Raw genomic sequence first — 16225 nt, 5'->3', positions numbered from 1 at the left:
ACTTTACGAAACCAAAAGCTCCTGTAATTGAAGCAAGTGAATGTGGCCTAAATGTTCTGTAGCAAAGTATCTATTTTCTCACCATATAAAATCTTGTATATGTAATAGTTTGAGTTAGAAACAAGTGTCAGTTGATTGAGTTCAGCAATGATGGTCTTTCCTGTCACTGTCTTCTGTCACCTTTTACTTTTGGAATAGGCCTGTGTGCAACCTCAAAACTTGAAAGCTTACAAAATTAAAAAAACCCATCTAATTATAAAGTGATTTCACCCATTGTGCTCAAGAAGTACAATTATTAGTACTACACTTCTGCTATGAAAGTATCACTGAGATTTCTTTCCAAACCAGCTTGTAAATACTGACCTATACCATTTGCAAGCAATGCAAATAGTTTGTGAACTCTGCATCACTGGGATGACAAGCTCTTTATGTTGCATGCAATGTTGTCCTCCTTGTCTTAAAGTTTTCTAGAGGTGATTTAAAAATGTGGTGACTTTGAGTATTTGTTTCTGTCTCTAAGATAATAAGTTATTATAAAATAATAATTATTATAAAATAATATTTACTGCACAAATAGTAAGATGTTGAGGGAACTTCAGACACTAGTGCTTAACTGCATTATTCCTCACATTGTACACTGTACATCAAAGAGCTTGTTAAATAGCCAGATGCTATAACTAATAATCAGTGGTCTTGTGTGGCAGGAGATGCTGTTTTGCACGTGGAAACCATATACTGACATTGAGGAGATGACATATTAGTTAATTTATGTGTCGGTATCTATTCTTTCAAAGAAGGTGATTTTGGGTTTTTTTTTTAGGTTAAAACCTATTTGAACTCTGAGATGACTTGGAAAAAATATTAGTGCTAAAGATACATATTTGCTTATCCATTTATAGCTAATATAACAATGTGGCTTTTGTAATATGTAGCAAGTGAACTGAACACATGCAGTTATGAGTGGTGGTGGTTCTCAATAGAAACATTCAGCCTTGGCCTACCACTTTTCTCATTGTTGCCCACTGTAAAAGTACTTTAATAGGAAATGAGAGAGAAATCCAAAGTGTCTCTTGAGAATTGTATTCTCTGTGGTGCTTGACAATGCAGAGAAGACCTTTTTAAAACTGTACTTATAATGTGAAGTGATGCATTTGCTTTACCTAAATGATGAAAAAGAACTGTTAAGATGTTATAAAGCAACGAAACAAAGTCTTCAGCTAGGTTGTTTAGGAGACTTACATGCATTGTGCACTCACTCTTTTCTATCAAAAGAAAGAAGAGATCACTATCTACAGAGAGTGGGTATAAACAAAAGGTGATTCTACTTTGATTTTTCTCAACTGAAGATAATCTATGTGTTTCCTGTGGACATAAAAATGCAGTTCCCTTCCCCTTGGGAGCAGTGTGTAGTGTTAATGGCTCCTCTTGTTTCAGAACGTGCTGAGAGAGCTAGAGAGGAGGAAAGCTGATCTGAAGAGTATCACAGAAAGCTGCACTGCACTCCAAGCTCTGGTGGAAGGGAGTGAGACTTCCCTGGAGGAGAAGCTGTGTGTCCTTAATGCTGGCTGGAGCAGAGTTCGGACCTGGACTGAGGACTGGTGTGACACTTTGTTGGTAAGCTTCATGTGCAATATACTAGTGGTTCTCCCTCTACACTCTTGGAGTGGTTGCAGATTCTACTTGTCACACTTCTCTTCGATGTGAAGCTTTCATGGTGCCTCATGGACTTAAAGGAATACAGAATGGCTAATTTGGTTACTCTAGGTGGAGAGGTGAATCATGAGGTGGTATACAATGTGCTGATAGGCATTGGTACCATATGCTTGGTAATAGTGACTATTGCTGAGCAGTTAGGAGATGAAAGTGCAGAATCTGGACGTGAGAGCGATGAAACTATGTAAATATCCCAAACAGACAGTTAACTTGACTAAGTGGGAATAACCTTCTGTCCTGGTTTTGGCTAGAATAGAGTTAATTTTCTCTTTAGCAGCTGGTGTAGTGCTGTGTTTGGGAGTTAGGATGGGAGCAGTGCTGATAACACAGGGATGTGTTTAGCTGCTGCCAAGCAGTCAGGGACTTTTCAGCTTCTCATGCTTCTGTGCCAGTGAGAAGGTGGGGGGGCCCAGGAAGGCGAGAGGGCACACAGCCAGGACAGGTGATCCAAACTAACTAAAGGGGGTGTTCCGTATCACGATGTCATGCTTGGCATAAAGAGGGGTTGGGGGGAAGAGAGGTATGCAGCTCCAGGATGCTCAGTTCGTGGATGGTCTGGCTTTAGGATGGGTCTGAACTGTACAGTTGTGTGGTTCAGTGAGAAACTGCATTGTGTGTCACCAGTTTTGTATGCTTTACTAGAAGTCCTATTACTGTTGTTTCTCTCTCCCTTTTACTGTCTCAGTAAAACCCATGAGGTTCGCCTTGCTCTTCCCTTTTTTTTTTTTTCTCTTCCCCTGATGAATTGGTAGAAGCTGGTTCTTGCTTGCTTCACGATAGGTTAGAGCCCAGAAGTTGGATCTTGTGCTTCCTATGTTGTTTTCTATAAGTATCTGACTTTATTAATGCAAGTAGAAAACAAAAGGAACAGCCCAAAAGGACTGGTGTGTGTGAGGTGGCTGTGTGCACTGCTCTTTAGCCTGAAAGAAATCTCTGTGTCAGCTCCAGCATGAGCAGAGCAGATTTTTGTTGATAGATTTTCTTGAGACCCAGATGATGGTTGTTTGGACAATCGATAACTTCTTCCTGGTGTTCAGTAAAGCACTTAGGACCCTCTGTCAGCCTATAGTTTTTTTGGACAGCCTGTAACTGTAAGCATTTAAGAATATGCCAACTCTGAGTTGAGGCCACCAGCGTCTGTTCGGCTGAATGATTGGAAGACTGAATGTATTACACAGCCTAAAGCTGCAAGTTTTGCTGAAAGGACATGAAACGGTCTATAATTGATGCTAGTATCAGACTGATATTTTCAGGTAGTTAAGGTCTTTCTGTATTGTTCAGCTAGTCATGGCAATCCACCTGCAGAAGCCCCTGATGTGGGTAGAAATAGTGGAAAATTTTGTGAATATGTAGATGGTGAGCCCTGTGCATCCTGTCTAGTTGCAGGTCGTACTCTTTGTTTCATAATCCAATGATGTCCATGGTAGGAGAAGTCAAGTAGTTTATTAGTAAATGCTCTAAGGATGACCCACAACTGAAAACTTATGTTCATGTCTGATGATGAGTATTGTCCTTGTGTTGACTTTGTTAGGTTAAGTTGTTCTTTTGCTTGGTGAAGATTTGGTTGAAGTTGATATAGAGAGCAATCATAGGCCTTGTCTCTCCTTCCTCTCCTCCCTTTGTTAGTCTAAAAAATTAAAACTTAGCTACCCTTTTTTGAGGGGTGAGAAGCTCTGTGGCCGAGCATGATGGTACTTCCCTGAATCTGATAGCGTCGCTTAGTCACAGAGAATGACGTGTTGTTTCCGTTTGTGGCATCTAGTGTTACAATTTCTGACAACATACGAAAGCAGGTCTGTCTAACGTCCCTACGCTGTGGTGGCATTTTCTAAACAGGAAAAAATAGTTTATTGTAATCAGTAAAATAGCAAAACTTCACCAGTATGATTTGTAGGTTTTGGTGTAATCCCCCTTCAATAAAACCAACGAAAATCACCAACAATTGCACTTAATGTGTACTGTTGTATTTGCTAGTGATGATTGAAAAAAAATGTGGGTTGTCATTGTGGTCTGGGTGTATTCTTGTAATACACTGTCTGTCTTTAGTTGGACAAATCACCTCAGCTGTTTCTGTTTCCCTTTCTGTGAACTACGGCCAATCCTGTTGAAGGGTCTAGGATGAAAATTGAGTTCTTGTCAATGCTTGCTGAATGTGAAAGGTACAATCTAATATTCAGTGTTCCTTTCCAAGGTGTATGCATAGCACTTTTATACCACTGATCTCCTTTTTACCTATAATGGTGTTTTTGGTAGGTTGGGCTTTTTGTGTGTGTGTGTGTGTGTGTGTGTGTGTGTGTGAGTTCTGGGATTTTGTGTCGGGGTGTTTTTGTGGACTTCCGGTTTTTAATTTCTCACATTGATACATTTTGTCTCATCTTCTTCCAGAATCATCAGAGCCAGCTGGAAATTTTTGATGAAAATGTTGCCCACATAAGTACTTGGTTGTATCAGGCTGAAGCCTTGTTGGATGAGATTGAGAAAAAGTCAGCAAGCAAAAAGGAGGAAACTGTGAAGGTAGGAAATGCTGCAGCAAAGTAACCAGTTCTGGATTATAAATAAAGTCAAGTCAGGTTTGCTGCCTTGATTTTTTTTTTTCAATAATATTTTTTCCTTTCCTAGGTTAACCATTTGTATTTTCTTTCACTTCTTAGCGCTTGACCTCTGAATTAGATGATGTTAGTCTGCGAGTGGATAATGTGCGTGATCAGGCTATCATCCTAATGAATGGTCGGGGCGTGTCATGCCGTGAACTTGTTGAACCCAAACTGGCAGAACTGAACCGCAACTTTGAGAAGGTCTCTCAACACATCAAAAGTGCCAAGGTGAGGATGAGTGAACCCCAGAACATGCTTGGGGGGGACGTCTGTGCGAAAATGAGGGCAAACACCTTTAGCAGATAGATCTTTGTGTTAGAACAGCACTTCTCTGCACTTAATTCTCTTTTAAGTGTAGATACTTGTATGTGAAAAATGGACAGACTTATTTTAGACCAACTGCTTTTTTTTTTACCTGAGTAGAGAATGATGACTTGAATAGCAGAGGGAAATTTACAAATAGCTGTGTGTTAGGTAGATTCAGATAAATGTATATATTGCAGTACATGTTCATTTGACTGCAGAGCACCACCATAAGATAATGTGGCTGGAGGTTACCTGCTTGCTTTGACACTGAAATGCTCAGATTGAAGTTTGGAGGTAGAAACTTGGTAATACCTATCAGCGCTGGCCAAGCTAGCTCAGTGTTACATCAACCAGCTCTTGCAACTTTTTTTAATACTAGTATCTGATGGTTCTACAAACTGATATGCCTGTTCCTAGTGAAATGGTTTAATCCTTAAATTGTGTGTGACAGCTCAGACTAAATTTTCAGCTTGAACAAAGTTTTATTTTGTTTTGCAGATGCTTGTTGGACAAGAACGGCTTCCTGTCATGTCAGAGCCCCGTGAAGTCAGAGCAGCTGTTCCAGACCTGGAAAAATTTGAGACTGAAGTACAGAATATGTTAAAAGTTGTGGAAAAGCACTTGGAGTTGCCTGGGGAAGATGAAAAGGTTTGTGAGCAATTGAAGAATTAAATGACTACCTCCCTGTCTACTTTGTCTGTGTGTTACATTCCTCCTGACTCTGAGGGGGAATTCTTTTTCTGAGAAAAAAATTTTAGGACAGGAGCAGAAAATAAAGGGAATTATTGTGTTGTTGGAAACACTGCCCAATTTTCACGTTTTTCCTGTAGCTAATCTGCCTTGGCTGGTGCATTGAGAGTAAGTAGTCACACATCTGTCTTTTTAGTTTCATCATGCTTTTATATAATTTAGGTAGAGAACTTAGATTTTCATTTATCTTCTCTGTAATACATAGCTATTTATAAGGAATCCTTCCTGCAACAGTAACATGGTGCAAACATTTCTTCTTCTTTTCATATCTAACTGTCTGAATTTACATTGGAATTACTGCTTAATGCAGCTGAGACTCTTACTATGTATTTGGCAGTTTTGGGAGTATAATCTATTGCATCGGGTAGATATTTTTTTAAACTTTTTAAATTTAAGCTGGTATGATGATATCACAGCATAGAGGTCAGGTCAGTAAATGTTTGTGAAACGCTTATAGCAATTCCAAGTAACTTTGAACAAAATACAGTTTTTTCTAGATCCTTATCTAGGATCTGTTATTCACCTGTTTAAAGCTGTTGTACATTTTTTTGTCATCTTGTCAAAGATGACAAAACCGGACATAGTCCTGCTAGGCCACATTATCTGACTTCCTTTTAAGCATATGAAATACTATAACTTGAGCTGGAAAGCAGAACAGAAGTAAGGGAAGTGGCATGTAGACTGCAGCAAATAATTTTAAAAAGGCTTTTGTGGAAGACCCTAATTGCTACGGAACACATGTTCCCTTTTGCACTGTTTTTATATATGTTAGTTTTCATTTCCTTGTCATTCTGCTCTGAACTTGCTTATTATTGTCAAGGAATGTTAAGAACAGAAATGGAGCTGAAGTCATAGCATCGTCTTGCTGTGGCTCCCTAATGCTGGCTCACTGAGAAAGCTTCCTGCAGGGCATCTCTTTACAAGGTTTATGGAATGGCCAAATCTGGAATTCAGGATTTGGTAGTTGAGGAGAAGAATTTTTGCTTTAATTTGTTTGGCTCACATTTTATATAAGGTACAACAGTTTTATTATATCTAAGCAGATCATAAATCATAAATGCCTTTTGGAAACCATAGCTGAGCTTTCTGAAGGTAATACAAACTTATGTAATTTTAGCTGGATCAAGAAAGAGCTCAGATTGAAGAAGTTTTACAGAGAGGAGGGAAGTTGTTACAGCAGCCTATGGAGGAACATAAGAGAGAGAAGATCCGCATACAGCTGTTACTCCTGCAGAAAAAGTACAACAGTGTGCAGGTATGATTATGATATTTACTAGGGTTAGAGCACATTTATTTGGTCTTCCCTTTGGTATCCTGCTTGCAATCTGCTTGTGCCTTTTTTAGTGCCCAAGATTCTCTGGGGAAGAGTTAAATGTGCATATACACACACTCTGACTTTCCAAATCTTTGCTGTTTAAAAATGCAAATTTTATCATTCCACAGTTTTGGGAGAGTGGTTCTGATTTTTAAAGTCCATTTCACAGCTTCACAAAGGGTCACCCCATATGTGCTTACACAGATAGGTGCAGACCGTTGGGCATTTGCTACACTTGTCTCCCTCCAGCAGAGATTTGTCTCTATCAGTGGGCTGTGTGAAGAGTGACTATATACATAATCATTGAGCTCTCAGACAAAGAGGTTTGTGTGAATATGAGTCTGCTCTTGAATTCCTCTTACTTCCTGTAAGAGACTATTATCAGCAGTTGTAGACTTTCGCGTGCTGTGGTGCTTTCATACACGTGCCATATTAAAACAGTTTTTGTGTAGAACAAAAGGGATCTGTATTCTTATGCTCCTTTTAGCTCACCTGTTTGAATCTTATTAGATTTGGTAAGGTGGGATGTAGCTCAAAGGTGGAGTAGGACCCTCAGGCAGGCTTTGGTTATATTTCTGTGCAGAAAAACAGAATCTAGCTACTAAAAAAAATTAAATGGCCATTATTGCATATTTTGGCATTTACTTCTTTGCATGATTCCCTTGAGTATTTTTGTTTTTCAAAGAAAGAAGATCTATCCTGTTCATTACTTCCCTCTTATACTGTATTTTCCTAATATGCTGGGTTGTAGGAGTGCCGGTCGTTTCAAAGAAGGCAGGTAGTAGAACTTTCTCCAGTGTTCTCTCAGTATAAGAAGGAACATGACAATCTAATGAAGTGGCTGGATGAGGCTGAGCACCGTCTGTCAGGGCTGCAGGGTGTGGAAGATGAACAAAAGCTACAGGTAACCGCAACTTCTTTTCTTAGAATGGAGGCAATGTATGAACGTTAGAGATTCATACATTAGGGTTTTATAGCTGTCCTTTTGACACCTTCTTGGAAATGTTTTGAAAATGACAGCATTCATTTTTTTCATTAGGAAGTTATCTGCATGCACTAGTTTGGGACTTGTATGAAATCCCCCTAAACCCAAAATATCCTAGCCATCAAGCGCAAGGCTTACAGTGTGACTTGGGTGGTGTGGATGAATTGGGACAGTTTCTTTCACCAGTCTTGGTGAAGGGGGGTTATGCTTATCTCTTTTCAAACAGCCTGCTTCAATGACTAATAGGTGCAGGTATGATAACAGGCTTAAACTCTGTGCCTCTGTATCCTCTGGTTGGGATACTGTAAGTACTGTGATGCTGGCTTTCACTGCCAGCTTTAGGGAGTGATAACTACCCTCATGTAACTGATATTACTGTATACTATGAGGATTACTTCAACCTTTGTCATTTTTATTATTTGTGATGCCAAGAGTTATGTGTGATAATGTGTGTGCATGAGTCTTGGCAAGCAATTTCACAAGTGATTTAATAGGATGTCAGGGCTTGATAAAATTTATTACTGCTCAGAAAGCCATAAGTCTTAATTGTTGAGTGTACAGTTACTTTTGGGGTTTTTTTGCAGGGTGGGTTGTTGTGATTTGATGTGGGGTTGTGGGTTTTTATTTAGGCAGTAACAGTGAGGAACCTTGTGAAGCAGGAAGTAATGTCTTGGACAAGCTTGGGGGCCAGGCAATCTGTCAAGTACTTCTAAGTTTCTGTGTATGAAGCTTCATAATTAAAACCAATCAATCTCTTTTTGACTGCTCTGTAACTTTTTAACCAGCACCAATTAACTTCAAGTCAGGGATAAAAGGCTCTGGTTCCGTGTGAGACTTGCACCACACAAGTGTAATGTGGTGCTCTTCATTCCCAGCTGTAGCTCTGGGTGGCTGTAGACTTGTGGCAGACAGTCTGCTCGCTTTGATTGCACTGGCAATTCAGTACCAGCTATGAAAACAAACCTTTTAAATCTGCTTTGCCTAGGAGAGATTCCTGTAAACCCCTTTTCTTCAGGGATGTGCTGCAGCTAATCCCTGGCAGTGATGGATTGCTGCATCTTGCTAGCTGGGTGCTGAATGCAGAATATCATGTAAATATGGATTACCATGGCAATTACCATAGACTGAAGGAGAAATGTTATCTTTTCTCAGTATTATTTGTATGTTTAAAAAAAAAGAGTAAAAAAAAAATCCTTATACTTCCAGATGTAATTTCTAGTCTGGCTGAGGCAGCTGCACTTTCAGAAAGGGACCACAGCAGTTATCATTACTGCTGTGAAACTTGGAAACTTACTCCTTTTGCTCCATGTGTCTCTGCCTCTAACTTTCTGGTACTTAGCTGGTAAGCCAGCCTGTCTCAAGTGAACTTATTTTGGGTTTATTTTACTTTTGTAGCACCTGCTTAGCTAATTGATCTTGAACACCAAAAATGATATGTGACTATACCATTTCTGGCACGAGAATTAGTGTTCCCAAATATCATCATTCGAAATGAACACAGTTGCTCCAGGATTTTCTTCAAGCAGTCAGACTTGACATAACCCCTCAGCACTGGGGGGGAGCTGTAACGCTAAAATTCTGCAACAGAAACTGCCTCTCCCCAACTTTCACCATCTATTCTGCACATGAACACCCTCCCTCCTCCTTTAGTCAGTAGGAATGTCTGATGATGGTGGGGAAAGAGAAACCCTGGATGTATCCATAGGGCTCCCAGACTACCGAACAGCAAATTGCAGTGCTTTTTGCTCCTCTCAGCCTCAGGACTGAGAGGCACTAAATGAATCCTTGACCCAATGGTGTGCAGATGGCTCAGCCCCTCATCTTGGCATAAGGAAGGTGCCGTGAGCTGAGGCAGAGAAACTAGTGTTTGAAACGAACAAGCAGAAGAAAGATTTCAGCCACCAAGATGGGGATTAGATTCCAATTAAGATTTTTATACAATACATTATTTACGTATTTGTAAATCAGTGTGGAGGACTTATTTATGGTGCTTGAAGGTCATATATATTTATATATTGATTTGCTGGAAGGAGCTGGATCAGAAGAATTCCTCATTATGTATGCTTATAGAGATTATGGAGTGAAGCGTCTCTTAAATATTGGTAAACCTCCTGCATAGCAGGTACTTCTGAATAACCTTTGTTTTGCCACAAATCAGTTAGCTGAAAAAGCCTGCATCAGAAGTTTCTATCTCCTTGAGCTCCTTCTTTCCTAACTTTGCTTTAGTATTTATTTAAATTGCTCTGATTTGGCTCAGAATGAGGGAAAGGAAAAATTAAACCTTAAATTGCAGAGGTAATTAGTTGACTAAAGTTCCTGAGAGATTTTTCCAGGTTTTAGAAAACTGTTTGAAGTGAAAATGATTATTTTGCAGATGGTAAGTGAATTTGCTGTTGCATGCATAGCGCATATTTTCCTATAAACTGAAACAGACACCATCTTGAAGGCTCTTGAAGTATTATTCCTGAAATAAAGAAAACCTGTTTGCCCGTTGTTCCGGGCTGGTTAAATATGAACCACAAGCTACATTGCCCATGAATATGGTGCTTACTGTCTGCATTAATTAACCTAGAAGAACAAATAAAATGAATGTGAGATTTTAGCTTTGGAAAATTTTTTCCTAGAAAAATGTCTGTGAAGTATTTTGAGTGTGATAGAAAAGGGTCAAGGAATGGTTAAAAAGCAAGCATTTCTAATCAAAAGGGTATTTATTTGCAAATATGGTTAGTAATGTGTGGTGATCTGAGATTAAACACTTCTTTCTAAAATGTTTATGTAGTTAAACAGGCAAAGTAAGTAATTCAATTTTATTTCAATTTCCTGGGCAATATTTTAAAAATCCATTAGGAAGCAAGTCATAATACCTCCTTGAGTTGCATCTTTGGCAATTTTCTTTTAAAATATATTTAAGTGTAAACCAAGATGAAAATCTGAAACCAAATTCTGAATTGCAGGTCAAACAAGATGCCAAGTATAGGAGGTAAAACCAATTTGATCATCTGTCATTGACAGGTCTTACTTATAGAATGTACACTAGTAACTGAGGATGCCATTTTTTCATAGAGCCACAGACCGGTTTGTGTTGGAAAGGATATCAAAGCCCATCTAGTTCCAGCCCCCTGCCATGGGCAGGGACACCATCCACCAGACCAAGTTGTCCAAAACCCCAGCCAACTTGGCCTTGAACACTTTCAGGGAGGGGGCAGCCACAGCTGCTCTGGGAACCAGTGCAAGAGCCTCATTACCCTCGCAGTAAAGAATTTCTTCCTTTAATCTAAATCTATCCTCCTTCAGAATAAAGATATTATCCCTTGTCCCATCACTGATGAACAGCCCCTTTCCATCTTTCCTGTAGGCCCTCTCAGGTGCTGGAAGGTTACAATAAGATCTCTCTGGAGCCTTTGCTTGTCCAGGATGAACAAGCCCAACTCTCTCAGCCTTTCTTCACAGGAGAGGTGCTTCAGCCCTCTGGTCATCTCCGTGGCCCTCCTCTGGACTCCATGGTCCTGGACTCCATCCATGGACAGCTCCATGTCCTCCTTGTGTTGAATGCTCACCAGAGCAGAGTAGAGGAGCAGAATCACCTCCCTCAACCTGCTGGTCACACTTCTTTTGATGCAGCCCAGGATACAGTTGGCTTTGTGGGCTACAAGTGCACACTGCTAGCTCATGTTGAAATTCTCATCGGCATCACCATAAAGTCCTTCTCAGTGCTGCTCTCAATCCTTTCTCTATCCAGCCTTTACTTGTGTTTGGGATTGCCCTGACCCTTGTGCAAGTCCTTGCACTTGGCCATGTTTAACTTCATGAGGTTCGCACAAGGTCTCTCTGGACGGCATCCCTCTCTCCAGCATGTTGAGACCTCACCATGCAGCTTGGTGTCACCAGCAAACTTGCTGAGGGTGCTCTTGATCCCACCGTCCATGTCACCAACAAAGATGTTAAACAGTGCTGGTCCAAATACTGGCCCCTGAGGAATGCTGCTCATCACTAGTCTATACTTGGACATCAGTCTGTTGACTGCAACTCTTTGAGTGCAACCACCCAGCCAATTCCTTATTTACTGAGTGGTCTGTCTGTCAAATCCATGTGTCTCTAATTTGGACAGGGCAGTGTGAACTGTACAAGTCCAGGTAGATGACTTCAGTTTTCTTCCCTTATCCACCAATGCTATAACACAGTCCTGTATTTTTTTTAGTATTTAAGGAGAGACAAAAGTAGAATAAACATGTTCTGTCACCAATGAAGTTAAAGTAGAAAAGGGCTATTAAGTCATCCAGTCAGATCTTCTCCTAAATAACTTTTGATTAACTTTTTATTTTGTGGGTACTTAAGTAAAGAGTTTGCTTATTTGTTTTTCTGTTTGTGCAGCTTTTTATTTTTAATTTAAGAAAAACAAGCAACAAACCCTAAAAAACAGCTTCTGAGACATTTAGGTGCTTGATTTGTCAGACAGTTATGCCAAACTTCTGCTTTTCCATTTCTCAGTACTTTATGCTGCATTTTAGAATCTGCCAGTCTGCAAAGAAAGGTAGAGAACAGCTGAACAATTATAATTTGGCTGTAGTAAAGCACTAACATGTTTATAACACTTACATATGTTCACTTCTAAGAAGTAGAGTTGTGAAAGGAGGAAACATCATGTCAGAGATGGGAGGCAGCTGGAGGAGATTAGCAATGAGGTGTGTGCAGCAAGAGCAGCACTGGGAGGAATTCACTGCTTTGCAGAAGTCCAGCAACCTGGCCCAGGATGGTGCTACTGGGGAGACAGAAAGTTCCAGTCCATGTCAGTGCTGGCAACAAGTTTGCTGCGTGCTAACAAACTGGTTTAACTCTTGTGCAAGTTTTATTTCCTAATGGGGCATAAAGTAATGTATGTGAAGTAGGGAGCTATGAAGTCCAGTGACCTATTCATATGGGTGAAGTCCAGATTTTGGCATGTTGCCTGTCTAAGAATGGGACTTGTGGGATGATGGAGAGTTAAAGAAAATACCTTATGAAGATGCTCCAGATGGCTTTGCTGCAGCGGGCATCCTGGTATTTGTTCAAACCAAGGCTTTATTCCACATTGCTTGGGAAAAGGTACTTGGAGTTGCGTGAGCTTTGCCTGATTTATTGGGAGCTGAGGCCTCTCCTTCCGTAAGAAACCAGACCACCATCTAAGCCTTGGGCTTTTGCTCCAGATTTCAGTGATGGAAGCTGACAAAGTATGTATAGTGCCTCAAGAACGTGTGCTTGGGGAGTATCAGGGACCAAGATGCTGTATTTGTAACTAAAGCATATGGTGTAGTTAATGTTTTCTACTGCAGTGCTTGCTCGCTGTACTGTTACTGAATCAAAAGCAGTGCTCAGTATTTTATGGTGCTTGTCTGTAATACTTGTTTTCAGTAGACTCAATTTATCCTTATGTGCCTGTATGTCCTATTTTCTTGCTGTGCAATGAATCACAGAAAGCATACTGTGTTTGGTATTAAAGGTCTCGTGGAAGTACTGTGCCCCCAGTTTCAATAGAGGCATGACTGTCTGCTTTAAAACACAAAAGAAAAAAGCCCAAACTAACCCAGAATGAATAAGATCCTTAGGAGCACTCAGTGCATGAGGAGAAACCCTGAGTGGTGAATACACGAACATAGATTTTTGTTGCAATCCTCTTTTTGCTTCTGCACCATACATACTGCATAAGTTAGACTCCAATTAATTTGAATGACATATTTGAAATGCTCAGAAACACAAAGATACAGACAGGTGTTTTCAAACGACTTTGTTAGTGCAGCTTAACATTTTACTGGTTGTCAGTGGTGCTTGCTCATGGCATGTGTACATCTAGTCCAGACTAAAGGCAAAGGAAAATTCACTGGCTGAAACCACTGTGAATTTATATGTATTCTTCATGGTCTTGAGTGTCTTCTCAGCTGTTAGTAGATCATGAAGCTCAGTGCCTCTGTCTTGCTTGATTCAAATTCATTAAGTACAGGATGGTGGCTTAAAAGTTGCTTGAATTCTTCATTACTTGATGGTGAGCTGGCTCTTTCATTATTGGTTTTAAATAACTGGGCTATTTTCAGAGATGGTAACAGAATCCTGTTGGACAAGGAACCTTCTCAGAAAAAAAAAAAAGGCTTTCAGTTTTTAAAGTATCTGCCTCACCTGCCTCTGCCACCTTTGCCAGGTGTGGCAGAGTATAGCTTCTTGGACTTGGCTTCCTAATGGTTCAGATCCAAGCCATCATTCACGACCTAAGAAAAAGGCAGCATTAAATAACTGTTCTTGCTTTTTTTATCTGCTAACATGGTACTTGGCTAGGTAGACTGGTCCTACAGCCAGAGCAGATAAAAGTTGTCAAGCTCTTGAGGAGTCAGTGTCTCTTATTGCTGCAAAAAGCATATGGAACACTGATGGAGCACTAATATACTTTAAAAATGGTTGGGAAAATGTGGGTGGGGATGCTTATTGTAAAGAATATGGAGAGGAAGAAGAAGTCTGCTGCAGTAAATTGGTGACTTCTGGGATAAAGAATAACGAAGTGTCATTGTAAAGCATGATACCTACTGTTTTATAACTTTTTAAACAGTTCTCTGTAGGACTTGCAGCTTTATGGATTTCTGTAACTTTGCTAGAAAGGCCTATGCCTTGTCTTTTAATGTAGAAAAGTACTTATTGTGAATATAGTCACCTGATTTAGGATTTTTACATGAAATTGCTTGTTCTTTGAAATATAACATGAGCTTTCATGTTTTTAGGCAACTCCTGTCCAGCAGAGGTTAAAAAGCCACTTTGCCGCAGGGGTTAGGACGTTGCCTTTTTCAACTGAATACTTGGTTGAAATTAACAAAGTCTTGTTGGCCATGGCTGATGTTGAACTGCTGCTGAATGCACCAGAGCTAAATACCGGCATCTATGAGGATTTTTCCACTCAGGAGGATGCACTGAAGGTACTGTATGCCTAAGCTTTGTATTCAGAGGAGGAAATGAGAGAAAAGCAGATAAAAACCCCCAACAAACACCTTGGCAAATGTATAGCTGTACTTTTTGTTCCATATATACTGGGATTAATATGCACTGAAAATTACATAATGAGACAGTTTGGTGGTTATTTTTTCTTTTATGCAGAATCTGGATACAAAGTGGAACAGACTGGAAGCTGGGTGGGAGATTTGGAGGGAAGGGTTTGATTTGTTGGAGAAACTTTTCTTTTTTATCACACTGTCTACATAGTATGTAGAGAAATGCTAAATCCAATCTTTATATTCCTGTTTGGTCTACTTTGTACTGCTGCTGTTCTCTGTCATCTGAAAACAGATGCTCACATGGGAAGTGAGAGAAAGGGAAATTCTTTACTTCTGTATGAAGCTATATATGAGGCCAAAAGACAATAGTACCTGTTCTGATTAGAAAAGCATTAGTACATCCTCAATTTTAAGCTCCCACTTTTCTCATTGCCAGCCAGTGGATTTATTTGTGTGATTAATGGTAGAGTAGGACTTAAGGATTAGCCCTTCAAAAAAGGGATGGAGGTAGTATGTTCGAAAAGACTGAATCCTGTTGTCAAATGGGAGGTAAATATGTTAGAAGTCTGACTGCTGGTTAATTTTGAGCACACAAAGGAGCACAATACAGAGATTGCTACAAAAAACTTCCATTTGAATTGGGAATTGAACATGGTATGGTGCAGGTAGATGCACCTATGTGGGTTAGGAAGCATGATGGAGTCCATGTATCCTTATATTTTAAGTAGCCAGGCTTTGTCTCTCATCTAGAGCTGGACCAGCTGTTTCTACAGCTGTTATACAGGTCCTTTAAAAGCTTTTCAGAATTTCCATCCGCTTTTCTGACCTGCTGTGTACATGCTTTCATTTTTTTTTCTTAGTTTTCAAAAGCAAATAGGGGAGTGACATCAGGTTTTGACAAAATGGGTGACTTTTTTGTCCTTGTTTACTCTGCTTCTGTACACCCTTAAGTACAATTAGGAATGTTGGTTTAAAATACTTGATTTTGGTACAGGTGTCTCATCTGATTTTGAAATTTTGGTATATTCTAAGGATGTTTTCAGAAGCAGCAAATAGCAGAGCACAGAATTTTTAGAAGTGTTACTATTTCAAATTCAAAAAGATAAGTTAATTCCACTGTTTTTGCGGGCTGTTTGTCTTCTGAGTACCAAGGCAGTCTTACAACAGCATCTGGTTTAAAAGTTAAATGATATTTGAGATAGAATGCTTTAACTTTATCATATAAATCTTAAACTTTTATGTAGTTAATGCTTTTGCTGTTCTGCCTATATGGGAGGTTGTGTGAAGCACAGTAAAGTCACATTTTGTGGCTCATTTTTTACATGAAGAAGAAATACGTACAGTATCTGTATGACATGGGCAGATTTGTTTAAGAATGAAGATACTGTTGTTTGAGAAGTATGCTATGTCCCTTTTACTTCAGAAGCAGATTTGATCTATTTCATTATCTTCATAAAAAAAATGAGGACACATGCTAAAAAAAGTTTGATGGACTACTCAGTTCTTAAAACTGATTTAATATGTAAACTGCTGAGAGTCGTGGTCTTATTTTACT

At 39.6% G+C, this 16225-nt stretch overlaps 1 protein-coding gene across 1 annotated transcript in view; it reads left to right on the top strand.

Annotated features, from left to right (window-relative positions):
* Positions 1 to 16225, top strand: part of UTRN (utrophin) — a 380556-nt gene that overhangs the window by 127233 nt on the left and 237098 nt on the right. The window contains exons 35-39 of the mRNA XM_084262364.1: positions 1435 to 1614; positions 4099 to 4227; positions 4365 to 4535; positions 5112 to 5261; positions 14404 to 14595. Coding sequence (XP_084118490.1) covers positions 1435 to 1614; positions 4099 to 4227; positions 4365 to 4535; positions 5112 to 5261; positions 14404 to 14595 — 822 coding nt within the window. The remainder of the gene's footprint in view (positions 1 to 1434; positions 1615 to 4098; positions 4228 to 4364; positions 4536 to 5111; positions 5262 to 14403; positions 14596 to 16225) is intronic.

Source organism: Gallinula chloropus (genome assembly GCF_964237585.1).
Source record: "Gallinula chloropus genome assembly, chromosome: 3".
Lineage (NCBI taxonomy): Eukaryota > Metazoa > Chordata > Aves > Gruiformes > Rallidae > Gallinula > Gallinula chloropus.
The sequence above is the reverse complement of the archived record's forward strand: the minus strand, read 5'-3'. Positions and strand labels throughout refer to the sequence as shown.